This window comes from Ammospiza caudacuta, chromosome Z (genome assembly GCF_027887145.1).
Source record: "Ammospiza caudacuta isolate bAmmCau1 chromosome Z, bAmmCau1.pri, whole genome shotgun sequence".
Classification (NCBI taxonomy): Eukaryota; Metazoa; Chordata; class Aves; order Passeriformes; family Passerellidae; genus Ammospiza; species Ammospiza caudacuta.
Genome location: NC_080632.1, coordinates 11780843 through 11799105, shown reverse-complemented (window position 1 = coordinate 11799105; position 18263 = coordinate 11780843). Strand labels below are relative to the sequence as shown.

Sequence of the window (18263 nt, the reverse complement as noted above, 5' to 3'; positions counted from 1 at the left end):
CATTCTATTACACATCTGGCAGAAAAGTAGAATCGAGAAGTTCAAGTGAATGAAATGCTAGTCTTCTTTTAAATTTTTGCCTTTACTTCGATACATAGGTGTTTTATTACATTAATTAAAATTTATTAATTATTATCATCAAAAAGATTATGTTGTCAGAGATAAAATAAAAATAGGAGAAAATTCACATACATAGGAGTCAAAACACTAGATAAAACAGTAGATATTGACATTTTATAGCAGGTTGCCAAAAACCTAAAAACCTAATATTTGGGGTAAAGTAAAAAAAAAAAAAAAAAAAAAAAAAAAAAAAAAAAAAATTTACTTTGAAGAGTGCCTCAGCCTTTCTAGAAGAAAAATATTACCAATCAGACTTTTTAAAGTTTGGTTTGTGTTTTATTCTGCTTCACAGTGGATAAGGGCAATACAAGACTCCAAGACTCAACTGCTAACCAAATAAAAACAGGTATTCTTCATTGCCTGAAGTCATATTGCATCATAAATTATTGAGCAATTTCACTTTAATTTATCAGCTGTTCACAATCAACTACATGTAACAATTTTTCCCCAGTTCTCATAACAAAGTTTTATTCTTCTGAGAACTGGAAAGGAACAGAAACATCTCCTGCCTTCAGCACTAACTTCAGAAACACGAAGAAAAGCAACAGATGGGCAAACTCTTCTAAGTGCTGTTCTGGAGTGCCATTAACTATCAGCCAACAGATCTCAACAGCATTACCTTTTCTCTATGGAAAGCAAAATTGAAATGAAATCTTAACTCTAAAAACAAAATAAAAAAAAAAAAATGATAAGGCCTAAGGCCTCAGAAAAAGGCTATTGTTGTATAGTAATACATAATGCAGGAGAGAGCAAAGCATGCTTTAGGTAGTGAAGAAAACTGGAAAAAGCTGTGGTGGGTTATCAATTAAGGTTTTTGTTAAAAAGTGAAAGTAGTTTCAGTACCACTACACTTATCTCTGAGGTATTGATACTTGCTTCATCTCTTTTAAAAGGATTTTCAGCATCCTCTTGAACTAGAACAGCTTGTTTTTATACAGAAATACCACTAATTAAGGCCAGTTGTCAGGAATTACAGTTCAACATTGTTTACACAGCAGATGAGCTGTCCAAAATTTCACATTCTGAGTGCACAGTCAATTGCTCTACACCTCTTCATGGCATCACAGCATCCACAGAGAACTGCAGAGAAGGAAAGGCCACTGCTGGTTAAACAGACTAGTGTCATAATACTAGTGTCTCCATAAAGATGTCTCTCTGTACCAACAAAAGCCACATTCAATTCACAAATTTCACTTGACTTCTAAAAATCCTGGTTTACTGCAGCAAGTAGAGATCAAAATGTCACAGTTGCAGTTAGAACACTAGAAATAAACATAAATATAGTAAAATAAAATACCTTTTTGTTTCCCTAAAGTTTGAAAGATTGATTGCATACACAAGAACAAATTTCACAGAATCAGAGAATCATTAAGGTTGGAAAAGATCTCCAAGTCCAAGTTTTAACTGATCAATACCATGACAACTAGACCATGGCACTGAGTGCCACACTCAGTTATTTCTTGAACACCGCAGGGACAGTGACCCCAGCACCTCCCAGGACAGCCCATTCTTTCCATGAATAGATTCTTCCTGATATCCAACATCAGCATCCCATGATTGAGGTCCCTGGGAGAAAAGACTGACCCACACTTGGCTACAACCTCTTTGCAGGCAGCTGTAGAGAGTTGTAAGGTCCCCATGGAGCTGCCTTTTCTCCAGGATAAACAGCCCCAGCTCCCTCAGCTGCTCCTCACACAACTTGTGCTCCAGACCCTTTCCCAGCTCCACTGCCCCTCTCTGAACACACTCCAGCAGCACCTCAAAGTCTTTCCTGGACTGAAGGGCCCAGAAATGGGCACGACACTCGTGCTGTGGTGGCTGCCTTCTCTTATCTGCTCCCTTCCCAGATCTGAGGAGGCTGAAGGACACCAGCAGAAGATGCTGGAGCTACAACCATTGAGTAAGGGAGCAATGGGCTGCAGGGCCCAGACTGTTGCCAGCACTGTCAACTGCTGCACTCTTCACAAAAGCACTAAGCTGTGTAAAAGTGACAAGTCAAAAAATTAAAACAAGACAGAACAACTATATCCAATTAAACAAGAGAAAGAGGCCTATCAGGTAGCCCAAAAGAAGCAGAAATGCTGTTTGTAAAGGCCTAGGAGGCCCTTACAAAGAGAGGCCTAAAAAAAGATAGATTGTTAATCAATTAACATCAAGTTACAGCTTAAAACAAAAAACTCAGCCAAAATAATATTCCTTCTCATACACAAGTTGTTTCAGTGATAACTTGTCAAGAATTTTGACCATACACTGAAATACTATGCAATATTTAGCTATGTGAACCAAATTGTGAATTGATTTTAAAGTCATATTTTCCTTTTGGCTTTCTTGTAGCTACGTACATTATGGGATTGACCCTCCAAAATGGCAATTTTACTTAGAAGAGAAAGATAATTCAGAATTTATCTAATCTAGCACCATAACATTTACAAAAATTATTTAAAATTTTTGTACACAGAAGATCAACTAATAACCACCAGGCCAAATGTAAATGTACAGTAAAAAGTGCAATTCTACTAATTGAGTCAAGTAACATTAAAATCTGAATCATCTTTGAAAACCAGTCAAAATAGTGACACAGAAATAAACTCAAGCTATAGCAAAGGTAACATTGTACTGTCATCATCAGTTTTTAAAGTAAAAAATTCCAGCATTCCAGTGAGAAAATGGCATTGTCAGTGTTATATATTCCAAACTGACTGTCATTGCTCATCCGCATTACAAAAGTCTTGCTGATGACCATACAGAGATTTTGTAAAATTCACATAAAGTCAGAAATCTTTTCGATTATTGAGAATATCCTAACTTCAAGAAAGCTGTCTTCCTTGGAATGTAAACTCACAAAGTTCCATCTTCTTCTGCACTTACCATGGAAAATGAATTATACCAGCATCTGGTAGAAAAGACACTTGAATACTGAATAACAATGTAACATATGCAAACATGCAAAAAAAATTAAGTTGGCAACTGCTTATAAAACTCTTGCCTCTGAAGGCCTTTTGCTTTATGGTTTTTTGGATATATGCTTTTTAATGGCAGGGAAGTGTTTTCCAATATTCCCCAAACAAAAATTTAATCATGCAGATACATATATAGCTTGCCACTAAAAATATGCCATTGGAGTTAAACCGACATCAACAATAGTAGGCTCTTTTTCCATGTAGGGAAAAACAGTGAAGGTTGATACTACAGTTGTCATAAGTCCTAAAATTCTGCCAGTGAGTTTTCTTAACTATTTTCATATTGACAATATTAAATTTTAATATTTAGATTATTTGTAGCAGTCTAACTATTTTTTAGTAATAACCAACTGCTGTTTTCTTCATCCAAAAAGTACTTGAAATCTAAAGGTACACAAAAATATTCAGAAAAACACAAACAAATACAGAAATAGGATGACACAAAGCTCTTTCAAAAAAAGTGATATACAAAGGAAGTACTTGCATACCAATACTCCCAAAAGGAAAAGCAAACAACATTTCCTAAAGACACGCTGCTGGGTCACCTAGATATTTACCTTCAGCCTTACACATTTACTACACCACAGAGACTACAGTACTTCATAAGGAACTGACCACACTGTAAAAATTTTGACAGAAACTTTTCCAAGCTTCTGGAAAAGTTTCATTTCAGCTCTTAATAGCAGTCAGCAACGGGAAATGTTTAAATATATTAGATTAGCTCCTCCAGCTTCCATCCCACAGGGATCTTTAAGTTTTTTTCCAAATGCATATAATAGTACAGAAAATTGTCACTGCAACAGAAGCAGAGGGAACAAGACAAACAAAAGCTACGTCTATTTAATCCCTTTTAGCTAGAGACATATGAACAGGAAGAAAGCAGTACCTTCTTCCTACTGCTTCAGTAGGAGAAGCAGGAGAGGACAAAAGGCTGACTATTGATTTATTCGAAGCAGGAGCACTCTCTTGATCTGAATACAATAGCAAAAACATTCACCTCTTTCCCCTCTGATAAAGTGTGATCTCATGAGGCAAGTAAGGCCACTGCTCAGGCCTAAATATCTAAGTGTGCTTTTTCTGCATTCAGCAATTTGCAGTTTCAGAACTTCTCACTGCATGAGAAATTTTATTCACATCTTGAAACACCCCTCAGCAGATTTCTCCTCCATTGACTTGTCCCTCTATTCTCTGGACATACATAATATTGAACTTAGGTGATCAATAAAGCAATTCCAAAGTTAATGCAAATGATCAGTCAACCTGAAAAAGTTTTCTAGTTGTCATTATAAACATGATCATCACTTGTATCAAATTTAGCGACACACGTGACTGATGTGAAGTACAGAGTGTTTCTCAACAAATACAACTTTACACTTCAAGTATTCAGGAGTTTAACCAATACACTTCTAATTATCACCTAAAAACATAAGCAAGAACACAAGTAACACTTCATATGCCTTCTCTCAAAGTTCTAACCATGTCTGTAATTTAAATTACTTCATGCAAAAATGGAAAACTGCAGACAATAGAAATGATTAGGAGCAGTAATGAATTTTAAGAAAGAACATCTGAGTTGGATTATTCAGTATTTCCCTTGTCTCATTTTGATGTACAGGCAATCAGCTTGCATAATCCCCACAGGTATATGCATATTTATTAACTTCTATCCAAACAGAAATCACTCTTTAGCCCTCAAAAACTGCTAAAAAAGCAAGGCAAGTAGAACACAACTATCCTGATCAATCTCTGTATAATATTTTTCCTGAAACTTAACAGCAGTCTTGCTACTCAGAATCTCTACTGGTCAACATTAGGAAAGGATTAAGTAAAATGATAGGCTTCTAAATTGCTCAACAATAGTTTAAAATAAGTCACAGTGTACAGAACAGAAGATAGTGGTAGACCTGATCTGACCTACTGTGAGTCTTCCCTCTCAGCCTGTCAAAGAGCAGCCCCTTCACCTGCATCACCCCCAAAACTCTTTTGACTACATCCAACCACTGAGATCAAACAAAATGAAGTCTAAGCAACAGGCTTGACCCAGAAAAAAAAAAAAAAAAAAAAAAAAGAAATTCCAAAGATAAAAAAATCTATCCAATTAATAATAGAACATTTAGGGTTGTTTTCAAATATACATATCTTTATAAAGAGAACAAAAGAGAACTTAAGAAGAAAAGTTTTTTGAGGAAGTAGCTTTCCCCCATCAGATCCCTTCACATAATTCTATTATTCATTTAATCAGGAAAAACTTCTGTGTGAGCCACTGCTATTACAGGCTTTAGTTTCTCATCATCAATCACTCCCATGCTTAAATGATGGGAAATCATGATTAAGCCTCCATTAAACCTTGATCTCAGAAAGTGTAAATGGAAACAAATTGTGCTACGTTTTTCACTGAAGTGACAAGAACAATGTAGTAGAAATAATTACTTATTTGTTTTAGATCAGTTAGCATGTACATCACCAGCAGACTAATTACTGTAACACTCCTACTAGGCTAATTTAGCATGCTTTCCTAAGTGCAGTGGCAATCCAATCTGGAAAGTGTAAATAGAAATGCTCTGAAGTTCTAAAGGATGATGTCACCTATGTCTACATCTTAATAGGCAAGTTACAGAAGAATGTTCCTTGAAAGAGTAGTACCTGCAAAGTTTATCTGACCTCCTTGTCATTTGTGCATCCAGAATGCATTCAGACCTGTAGGTCCCACTGCATATTCATCTATTACCCTACAGTTAGTTCCAAGCTATCAGTTTAATTGGAATGATTACAATTAATCCCACTTCATAACAAAAATGCATTGGGGTATCACATAAACACCACAACTTACTCCACTGCACTGCTGTTTTTCCATCTTTAGTGATGTCCCACTGGAATATGGCATTTACTTTCTTTACCAATTCATTTCCCATCTCTTTTACACGCCGACCAATTTCTTCAAACACAAGGTTACTCTGCAGCCCTCCAGCCTTTAAAAAAAAGAAAGTATGAAGAATTTAAAATTGAAACTTTGTTAAAAGGTACTGAACATGTCACTTTACAGCATGCAAAGCTTCAACTATCTACATCAGAATTATTAAATCCAACTGAGATTTTTTTCTACCACAAAATAATCACCTCTAGCCACCCTCAGCACTAAAGAATACATTCAAGCAAAAAATGCTTCATTTCAAATTTTCATTTAAAATTTTTTCAAATTTTGTTTTTACAGTTTTTGTCATTTATCCTCACAATTTGAGACAACGTTTTTTAATTAGTGCCCTAAGAGCTTCTAAATTGCCCATTTTTTCCTTTGGATGATAACCACTGCCACTTTTTCTACAGTGAATGTTATGTTAGTTTTCAGAACAAAAAAAAAAAGTTTTTACTTTGACGTGAAAAATGTTAAAAACATACTGCACTATGAACACAGTCAGCACTCCAGTGCAGAAAAAATTTAACAGTGGGATCAGCTACATTTACATTTCCAACTTTTCCAAGCACATTATTTTGCAAGCCTTTCACTGTCTTTCTTTTAACAAATATTTTTACTGGATAAAAGGCTTCACTTTAGGGAAGCTACTTCACTGACATTTTTTGTCTAACTGGAACTGGAGCAAAGAAAGTCTCAGAGCTTTAGTTGTTTGCTGTACCTACCTGTAGAGCAGAACACAAGACTCCTCAGGCTGCTATTTTGTGACCTCTTTGGTTAAGCCTAAGATTTTCCATTATATTAAAGGGTTCCCAATGGTCTTTAAATTTGCCAAGCTTCACACAGTCAGGCTGGTTTCCCCTGGTGGGTGTCTGACCGTGCCAGCAAATTTCTGCCAAAGCACCCTAATTTCTCAGAGTAAGCTTAAAGAAGAACGCCTGTTCTGCCAAGTTTTTTAAAAAAAGAAAATCTGAGCAGTTAAAAAAAAGTTCTAAGCTTTGAACTTCATTCAACAATTTAGAATGTCTTAGAAGATTAAACACAAGCAACAAAAAGAAACAGGTTCCTGGATAAAACATAGAATCATAGGATGGCCTGAATTGGAATGAATACTAATGATAATCTAGTTCTAACCCCCTGTTGGGGGGCAGGGACAATTTTCACTAGACCAAGGTGCTCCAAGCCCCATCCAGCCTGGCCTTCAACACTTCCAGGGATGAGGCAACCACAGCCTGCTGGTTTCTCTAGGAAACCTGTTCCCGTGCCTAACCAACCTCACAACAAAGAATTTCTTCTTAAGATCTAGTCTAAACCTAGCCTCTTTAGTTTGAATCCATTCCCCCTTATCCTGTCACTACACACTCTTGTGAAAACCTCCTCTTTGGGTAATAAAAGGCCACAACTAGGTCACTCTGAGGGTTTCTTTTCCAGGCTGAACAAATCAAATTTTCTTAGCCTTTTCTCATGGGAGGAGTGCTCAAATCCCCTCATTTTCTTGATGTTCTTCCTCTGGACTCACTCCAACTGGTCAATGGCCTTCCTGTGCTGGGGTCCCCAGAGCTGGATTCAGTGTTCCACGTGGGGTATCACCAGAGCAGAGGGGCAGAATCCCATCCCTCGACCTGCTGGCTATGCTGCTTTGGATGCAGCCCAAGTATCACCCAATATTCCTCACTCTGTGATTAAAAGCTTTATATGAATGTCACAATCTCAGCATTTCATAAACTTCAAAGCATTAAAATTTCATAGTTTGCATGCAGGAATCAATGGGGAAAAATAACAGTTTACTAAGGCATTGCCTTAATAATAAACAACAAACATGCATTGCCTTAAGTCACTTTTAGACCACATTAGGGTCATCCTCATTATTGCATATACAATTCTGTGTTTTGTGGCAAGTACAGTACCAGAGGCTTAAGGTATGCATGCATGCTGAGGATTTTTTTTAGGTATACACAGTATAAAGAGCACGTTGTGTGCCAGGCCTAACCACATGTACTAACAGCTCTCAGAGTCTTATTTCAAAATGATTCAATGACGACACTTCTTTTCTGTGAGTACATTATGTCATTTTCACTCATGCTAATGCCTTCTTGCCCCTCTCCCTGTGTCTCTGAAAAATTGAGAAAGGTCACACACTTACATCCTACACGGAGTTTGATCTTCAACATCTACAAAATAATATGAAAAGCATTGTTCTACAGTTACACATCCAAATTATGTTAAGTAATTTATATTTTGAGCTATGCAAATGCTCAAAATGTGGCAGTCAATGGCACATGCCCTTCCTTGTTTTGTAACAATACAGCACAATGTTTATCCTGAGAGATCCATTAGCATCAAGCACATCAAACACCAGCATTCAGTGTAAACAACTGAAATCTGCCTCTCAAACAGATCAATTAACATCTGTAGCCTAAACAACGTACATGTTAACATCCCTGAACTCGTAACTCCTCTGAATACTGCAAATAAGATTGGTAAGGGACCTAAGTATTTTTCCTGTGTTTTTCACCAAAATAAAGCCCAACTATGCTTCTCTTCAAGTTAAGACTTCCATTGCTTCCACCTACCCTCAGAGGCTCTCGAGCAGAAGGCTTTTCCAAGGCTGGTACTATATCCACATAGCCCCCTGCAATGGCAACTTCTCCAGTCTCCTTGACCTGTAGTGGGGGAAAAATACATTAAAGAGGTGATTTATCTGCAGAAAGTCACAAAATAAGGGCATCTAAGGAGTATTCCTGATATTTTAAAATCAGACATGTAATGAGATAACATAAAAGTTACAGAGTGAAGAAAAAAACACTTCATAAATGTGCTGTAGTCTTGAGGCAAATTGTTATAATATGTTTTCCAAATTGTACCAAAATATATTGCTGGTGTTCTGCTCACAAAACAGTTGAAGAAACTTATTTACCTCCAGTGTTACAAGTTATTGTCTATCTTTCTTCATAAATAGTTCTTAGAAAGACATTGCTCTAAAATGTTTTTCCTTGAGGTAGATATTCAGTTGTCAAGAGTCCATTTAGACAATTTCACTATCTCCACATGCCTTATACTTCAACTTGCACTAGAAACAGCTTTTTAAGGATTGCAAACAAAAAGAAAGATGGAAAATACCTGAATTTCCCCCAGTTTAATTTTTTGAAATAGTTACTTCAAATTTTTTTAAATAGCTACTTCAAGGTTTCAATTTGGTATTTTCTCTTTGAGGGATGTGACAAACCCTACTGACTTATGGCAGCTAACAGAAGTCCGATAATGCATATAGAGAAGTGTATGAAAAATAGCCAAACTGGAGAAACATCAAGTACCACAACCCAGTTTACTGGACTACATTAACTGTTACTCAAATAATGCCTAACAGCTTGTCCCCGGCTGCCACTGCACTTCAGACAATGCTGAAAATGGATTCAAACCACCCTCTCAAAACTTTAAGTCTATCTGTAGTTTGATTTAACCAGACTTCATACAAATACAACATGCAGTAAGAAACAAAATTCTGCACACCTCATAACTCCACCTCATAACTGTTTAAGATGGTTTACTATAATCCTGTTAAACCTTGTAATTTCTATCCAAAATCAGTTACTCCAAAGTTGTAGAAGAAAAATCCTTAGCAAAATTCACCAAAACTCTACATATTAGCAATTACTAAACCAAGCATAATTACAAATTTTGCCTTTAAACACAACAGAACAACTCACCCAGCATACAAATTTGGAAGGGCTTGGAAGCATATTATGAACTCTATTAACTAACATGGTACATGGAAACCATCAAAAGTAGATATATGAATTCTAGATTGAGTGATCAAACCTTTCAAGTATAGCTACAGTAATTTTCAAAGCTCACTTGAGGCACCAAACTACCTCATTTGCTACTAGTAATTACAAATTGAGATTTTGTACAAAGTAGTCTCTACATTGTCACCATCCTGAAATTCTGTAGCTGCTATCACCCATCAGGTCTGCAAATAAAATTTGCCTCCTTCAGTCATGACGTACATCCCAGAAAGCTGTATGAATACAGCATTCCTCTGTTCCTATGATGACTCTCCTTCTTTGATTTTGCCTGCCCAATCATCCTTGCAGCTGCAGTTATACCTGCTGCCCTACTCACTAATCAAGAGCTGGCTGCATTTTTATGAAGATGAGGCTGCAAAGCTTTGGCCAGCAAAGCAATGTAACTCTCACTGCATAAGCCAAAGCAAATATTGACAAATACCAGTATCAAATCATAGGCAAAGAAAGCGAAAATGTCATATGATGCTACATAAGTGATGACATTCAATTTTACTTTTTGCCCTTTATCTGGAGTTTCATTTACCTTTAGTTCCCACCAAGTACCCTATGACATGGAGACAACACTACTAGCAGAACATAGAATAAAGCAAACCCAGATCTCAAAAAATGTAAACACTGTTTTATTGTAGTTACTATGTTCAACTGCTATGAAATTTCCATTTATAGGAAGTTGCTCTGTATAGCTGCAGCTTAAGTTTAACCCAATCTAAGCTAAATCTGCAGCACACTTACATGCACAAACTGTTAAGAGCTGATTATGTTAAATAAATGCTAAAAAAAAAAGATGAATACACAGTTATGAGTAACTACAGAAAACAACTACACACTACGATGACCTGAGGATGACTGCTTTTTTTATTATTTTTATTTTCCCCAGTGGAAAAACACAAAAAATACAAAACAATGAAAAGAGTGCTCCTTTTACAGGAGGGTATTAAGTCCTATGATTATAACAGTACTTCTATTAGAATCCTAGTGACACCTTAAAGTAACTAAGACTATTTCATTATATTTACTTCATTTCCTTACCACCCTTTACCAAGGGTGTGCTGCTTAATGAGTCATCCTTTCTTGCTCCCCTCATATCCCCACTCTTTTAACTAACACATCTTCCTCTGAAGCCCACAGTAAAGAGATTGCTCTGACCTTGGTCTGAAAATGGATTCTATCTCCTTCCTTCCACATTTCTGTTTGTAAAGTTTCCCCTGGATAGACTGGCTTCGCAAAGCGAACCTAAAAGCAAAAAAAGAAAAAAAAAGAGGGGTTGCGAAAATATATTGCGAAAATATAAATGCAAAGCTTAAACACATTGGCTCTACTGAAATGAAAAAAAGAGGAAAATTAAGTCAACTATCAATGTAGAAAGCCTATATATTTAAACAAACATAGAAGACAGAGGCATTAAAATGCATGCAGCTGTAAGTAAAAGCAATTCTGGCAATTAACACATCATGAAAGACTCCTCCCACACTTAAGATTTCTTTTGGCACTAAAATAGAAAAATCCAGAAAATTTACTGCAAAGAATGAACACACAGACCTTGATTGCCTTGAATCTGTTCACATCATTATTTGCAAACTGCTTCAAAACGTTCCTAGCAGCAAACCCAAAGGTGCATAGTCCATGAAGTATAGGCTTCTTAAATCCTATTAAAGAGGTAACATTTTAGCATTTTTTACATTAGGACCTTGAACGCAGCTTCTATGAATTGCTATACCGTATTCATAATATTTTCCTCCATTAGTGTTCTTAATCTTTTTTTTTTTAACCTAATTTATCTCAACAAAAAAGTATCTGTTACTATTTATTATTTCCTCTACTTTTGGACAAAGGAAAGTGTTTGATGACAAGCTGCACTCTTAGCACTGCATGTGCTCTATGAGACCCAGAAGTAGAATTATTCCCTGTCTGTAGAGGTGACAAAAGGAAAAATAAGGAGATTATCTGTTTTAGTATGCATGCATAGGCACATCAGACATGCAGTTAAATGTAAGTATGTACATTAAGGGTAAGAGGTGTTGTAATCATTAAAAAGTGGCAATACTAAGATTACTTGATACTTCCGTTTTGAATTCCTATTCATGGTTGGCCAAAGTCTTCTAATACAATGCCTGCTTTAGGACTAATTTACCTTTATTCGCAACCTTGGCAGAGGATAATCTTTATATTAGTGTTGCATCTTTTTCCACTACTGTCAAAATCTGACAAAATAAACCTTTGACAACTGGCCTTAGATTTGCTAAAGTGCAACTGCTAAGTTATAAAGATGCTTGTATATTCTGATTCCTTTAACAGGCTGTTCTGACCTGACAAGGCAGGTAAACAGTAACTGATCACACTTGCAACAGCCCATGGAATCCAGACAGAGCTGTCCAGCTTTGGCGCTGAAACTTGCTGCTTTGCCCAGAACTTATAGCTACTGCTGTCTGCCAGAGTCTGTTTTTCTTGAACTCTTAACAACTTCTCATTGGATGTACACAGCACAAAATGTTCTCTCAAGGGACAACAGCTGGAAGAAAAACCAAAAGCAGAACAAAACAAACAAAAAAAGAGGAGACAGGAGAAAGTCTAGCCAGTGAGGGGGAAAGGGAAGGAAAGGGAAGTTCTGGGAGGGAAGGAAAGGAAAAGGAAAAGGAAAAGGAAAAGGAAAAGGAAAAGGAAAAGGAAAAGGAAAAGGAAAAGGAAAAGGAAAAGGAAAAGGAAAAGGAAAAGGAAAAGGAAAAGGAAAAGGAAAAGGAAAAGGAAAAGGAAAAGGAAAAGGAAAAGGAAAAGGAAAAGGAAAAGGAAAAGGAAAAGAAACTACCACCAAGACAGAAATAAAAAAGGCACAAGGATGCCATCCTAGCTTTGGCTGGGCTATAATGAATTTTCTTGTCTAGTAGCTTTTACAGTGCTGTGCCCTGAATTTAGCGTGACAGTAATGCTGAAAATACACTGATGTTTCAGCTGTTGCTAAATAATGTCTAACATATGCCAAACACTCTTCTGTGACCTATGATCTGCCACCAAAGAGGTGGCAGAACCTCATGCTCAGGATATAAACTGGGGGAAGCTGGGCAGGAGCTACTGATCAGGGCTCGGGGACGGGTTGGGCATCAGTCAGCAGATGATAAGCAAATGTGTTGTGGTCTTGTTTCTCTTGTTTTACTCTTCACTTCTTCTGTGTTCTTTTCATTATTATTTGTAATAGTAGCAGCAGCAGCATTAGTATTATTAATATAATATTTTACTTTGCTTCAGTTATTAAAGTGTTCTTATATCAACCCGCAAGTTTTACCTATTTTTCTCTGCAACTCTACTCTCCACCCCACCAGGAGTGGGCGTGGGAAAGGAAAGGGAAGTGAAAGGAAAAACAGGGAAGGGAGAGATAAGGAATGAGCAAGTGGCTGTGTGGTAACTAGTTGCAAGCTGAAGCCATGGAAGATTCAATGCTGGGAAAGATGGGAATTATGACACCAAAGGAAAGACAAGGCTAGCAGAATTATGGGTGAGAAAGAGAAATTTTGTCACATTACGTTAGAAGACATGACAGAATGACAGGCTTAAAGGAATATGAGTCTGTTTTCTCACTGTAAGTATTCCAGCCTGATCATTTTGTCATTTCTTTCCCACAAAATATTTAAGTATGTACACTTTTAATAGCACTCCATTTTGTATACAATGGGCCCTGTTCTGAAAGCACAAAGTTACCATGCAGTCAGATTACTGCACTATTGTAACATCACCAGTTTTCAGTACCTCTCATTCAGAATGTTATCGTGACATCTAGCTCTTTACAAACTCAGTTCAATTCACTATGCAAAAACCAGAAACCACCCACTTTATTCAGAACTCAAATATACCCAATCCTATTTCTCCCAGTGTTTTTTTTATAAAACTAATAGTCAAAGAAAAATTCCATGAGCAAAATTCTATTACTTTGTATCTAGACTGAAACGAAATGAAAGTAAATATTGCTTTCTAGTATCTGGAAACACAAGATGCAGGAATAAAGGCCCAAGAATACAAACAGGTGTTTTCATGTGGTTTATGTCTTCTGAAATTATTACCCAGAGGAAGTCTTAACAATAATACAGGAATGACCTGAATGCATTATGCTGAATGCTTGCTTCCCATGTGCACTGGTGAGAACCAGTAAAAGAGAGATTGTTACATGACAAGAAGGTGTGTGAATAGATGTAAAGGAAAGAAAACATTTGCACACCTAGAAAAAAAAATTGTGGACTATCCCTACAGTCATTTCTTCTTTGACAGTACTTGCATTTAGTATAGGTAGGGTATTTTGAACTTTCATAGTTCCAAAATCCGGTGTGGCAGTTTTATGTTGAGACAAAAGGATATCTTATCTACAGTATTAATTTCATTTTCCCTGTGTGCCAGTGCTCTTTGTTTGAGCAGGCAGAGGATTTTTACTTCTCTTCTTTTGTAAGGTATTTAATGTATTATCATCACTATTATTCCAAACACTGAGTTTTCAATTATAAACACGTATTTCTCAACTCCATCACCATCATTAACAAATCAACATCATAAGCAAACAGAATGCTTTAACAAACCGGGGAAATCTCCTCTTAGACTCTAGTATTTGACAATCATTACTTATGAACACAAATTTACACAGAATTATACAAAACTGAGTTAACAAACCAATTAGTATGCATTTATGAAAGATAATTTGCGAATGTATGTTAAGTGTGATCTGAACAAGGAAGCATAGCTCTGCTTTATTTATCTTGATAAGAACACCATAGAGTGATACTTGCATATCAAAAAGAAATTCATCAGGAAACTGCAGACTCATTATTATAGATTAGTAGTCTCATGTAATGTTTATGATGATACCACTCATATTCAGGAAAATTTCTTACGTAAATCGAATTGCTGCCTGCCCAGAGTAATCAAACTATATTACTTACAAGGCCTGAAAAAATAACTTTACTACATGATTCCAAGAAAACATCCCTTTTCATTAATTGCATCTCTTCAAGAATTAGTTAATGAAGTCTCTGATCTGATGCTTTGCTGTGTGGAATTATATAAATTAACAAGCTAATGCACTAGCAAGAGGTGTAGTTAAGCAATCTTATAGGAAAGAAGTGCTAACAAGCTCCCTCTCTCCTGCCCTCCTGGATTTACTGGGATAAGAGAAGGCTACACTGAAAAAGAAAAAGTTCCACTGAGACCCACATAATCTTAAAATTATTCAAATGGGAAGAAATACATATTAGAGAATTTATGGGATTCCTTTGGAAACTTTGATAGTCAATTATTTCTACTTATGAAACAGACATTGTAAAAACAAGGACAGTGGCAACAAACAAGACCTTAAGGAAAATAAGTTAGAAAATATGTTTCCATTGTAAGTAAAATCCAAGCACCACTCCCCATTTCTAGCTACAAGAAGCAATGCTTCAGACTGAAGTGTCATGTAGAACTTTGAAGTTATTTAATTGGTGACTCTAGGAACAGCTATAAAACAAGCACTACTTTTCCAGGTTGTGAAAAATGTACATAATGAAAAATAGATTAAAAATACATTTACATTATCCTTCATCCAAATATTAACACAATGGTATCCCCATCAGCTCACCTCCGAGAGCAGCAAAACTTGGATCCACATGTAAAGGATTCCAATCCCCACTCAGCCGATACAAGGCAGCCTGCAGAAACAGAGAAGGAATCTGAAGAACAGCAGAAGACACCCAGAAACTCATGACAGCTTAAGAAACATATCACAAACTATTTTACTAGTCCTTATATAATATACTCCACAACAAGGCATGTAAAATGAAACTAATTATTACTGCTTTCTTTGACAAATTTATTCACACTGTGAAACAGAAGTACATATATGAATTTTTTTAATAACATACAAACACACTATCATGTTTTTCCAACAACAGATTCATCTTATGGGGATCAGAAATATCCTTTCTTTCCTTTTAAATTATGATACTTCTCTCATAGCAGATTCATGGGTAGCTGATTCCAGTAGCAAAAACAAACAATACCCCAAAGTAACACTCCAAGCTTTCTAGAAGACTTTTGCTTCATGTTAAATACTCTCTTTTGTTACTAAAAAAGTAGAGAAACACAGATTTAGTGTGTTTTATATACTGTGAATAACTCTGAGAAACTATGAAGAATATGGCTGCAGTACTTCAGGTTTCTCTCCCTGTATAGCTTTAGCATTTTGACCATCAAATCTTGTATTTGCTGTACATGCAGAGCAGCCAGCAGTTCATATTATGAGACATATCAAAAGCCAACCAGTGCATATTTCTGAAATAAAACCTTTTTCTCTGGTCAACAGATTACAGTGAAATCCAGTGACTAAATGACGGTGGAGTACTCCCTAGTAAAAATTTCCCAGAAATACAGTGAAATTCGGTACATTACATTAATTAATGAAGATTCCAAGAATTTAGCAGCTTAATTATGATGACATATAAAAACTGGACACAGATTTAATTTAAAAAAAGCTTTTAAACTGAAAACAAATTGTATTTTAGTGAAGCACATTACTGGCCTTTAGAACAAATTGTCAGGAAAAATTTTTTCCCAGCATTTTGAACTAGGACAAAAAAAAAAGGTATGTATTTATTTGAATGAGGGTAAACTGTACTAAATTCTGTTTGGAGGAAAGAAGACAGCAGATTTCTCAAAGAGAAGGATGAAAAAAAAAGATTCCCAAAAGGAAGAATTTTCCAATATATGCCCAACACTGTTCTTTTATCAAGTCTGAAGCAGACAGTGAAACTAGAAATGTTCTGAACTCTTGTATCATTTTAAACCACAATGCATGAGTTTTCTTTTTTAATTTGTTAATATTTGGGTAATTTCTCCACCTATCTACAGCTTTAACCTATCTAAGCTCTATGTCTCTCTTATTTCTCATAGCAATTTTCATTGATACAGCAAGTGTTTAGAGCCTGAGTTAAGATGGAATGTAAAGACCTTGTCTCTGCTTTCTGTGAGAGGTGGAACCAGACACTAAAAACAGCAAGTAGAAAATCACAAACTGCACCATAGCATTAGCATGCAAACCTTAGAAAGGCAAACAGTAAGCTAATACCTCTCTGTGGCTGTTTACATATTTATTTACTGGTTTTGAAACACTTTTCCTTTCAGAAAAAAAAAAGATAACAGTGGATCTGGAATTTATAACTGTAGTTTTATCTTTGCCAAAAATGTGTATTTATAACTTTTTTTTTTTCAATTATCTTCTAATTAATAGTATAATTTCTTGGGAAAATAATGAAGACTGGAAATTTTATACTAGTGTAAGACTGAATTAGAGCTGGGTCTGTGTTCGGGATCTAGAAAAAGACTAAAGAGAGGGCAAATAATTTCCTGAATATGTAAAAGTTATAACACCGTGAAAGATACTTTATTGAGAGACAGACCCGTACTTTCTTTTCACACAAGTAAATTTAAATCTGAAAATCTAAAGAGAATTCTTCAACAGAATTCTATGAAATAGGCTATCTCCCTTCATTACTCAAGTTTTCTTTCAAAAGAGTCTGAAATCTAACAGCAAATTGCTACTCAAGAAAAAAGTCGCTAGATACTAAATTATTAAATAATTGAGGGACTTCATATCTAAATTAAAATTCTAGGGTCTTACTGTCATTCTTCAATTAATTTGAATTTTTACAAAAGCTGTCAGGAGGCTGTTTTCACAAAAGAGCTGTTGCAATAAATTTTAATTCTAGCTAAATAACATTTAGTTGCAGTACTGGAAAATTCAATTTGTGGATCATAAGAAAAAAGACAAATTTCTGTGTTAAGCCCAAATCTCAAATCTAGCTATGCAGCTGTTGCTTACTAAAACTGTAATAAGAACTAACTATATATTTAGAGTGATAATAAGCACTACTTGGGAGACAATACTTGTACCAAATTGTTTTCAAATTTACTGTAGTAAAAAGTACTTGGGCTTTGCTAACAAAAGAAATGTAGCAATTAGAAAACAACTGAGTTCAGAGAATTAAATGGGTCAATGTATTTAACTAAAATTCTGATGCATTAATCTGGCAAATGATACTTGTCTGTTTGTATTTTTAATAATAACAGTGACACTGGTCACAGCTGGAAAAAACACAGGCAGAACTCAATAAAACAGTTACAGTAGGTTTTTTTCAGATTCAGTGCAGCCAAATTAGGTCTGCCAACAAATTGTATTTACCACAATCTTTAGTAAATCTTCATTTTAAAAACTACAGTCAACATGAAAACAGAACTGCTTTAATGCCTTGTTGGCTCTAGTTTCTATATTTCTCCAATAAGGATATTTCGTAAATGACAGCATTCTGGGGGACAGGGGGAAAAATGAAAACAAAAACCCAAGCAACCAACCAAAGACGCATCCTTGAAAGATTACAAGAATCAATTGATGTAAAGCACTAGACTGAAGTCAGTCATAATATGGTTAAATAGTTCTCCAGTTAATAACACAAACTGTCA

The 18263-nt window shown here is 35.8% G+C and overlaps 1 protein-coding gene across 2 annotated transcripts in view; it reads right to left on the bottom strand.

Moving 5' to 3' along the window:
- Positions 1-18263, bottom strand: part of HSD17B4 (hydroxysteroid 17-beta dehydrogenase 4) — a 62562-nt gene that overhangs the window by 6499 nt on the left and 37800 nt on the right. For both annotated transcript variants that reach the window (XM_058823295.1, XM_058823294.1), the window contains exons 18-22: positions 15388-15457; positions 11337-11443; positions 10944-11030; positions 8565-8654; positions 5911-6049 (exon numbers count right to left, since the gene is read on the bottom strand). In XM_058823295.1, coding sequence (XP_058679278.1) covers positions 5911-6049; positions 8565-8654; positions 10944-11030; positions 11337-11443; positions 15388-15457 — 493 coding nt within the window. The remainder of the gene's footprint in view (positions 1-5910; positions 6050-8564; positions 8655-10943; positions 11031-11336; positions 11444-15387; positions 15458-18263) is intronic.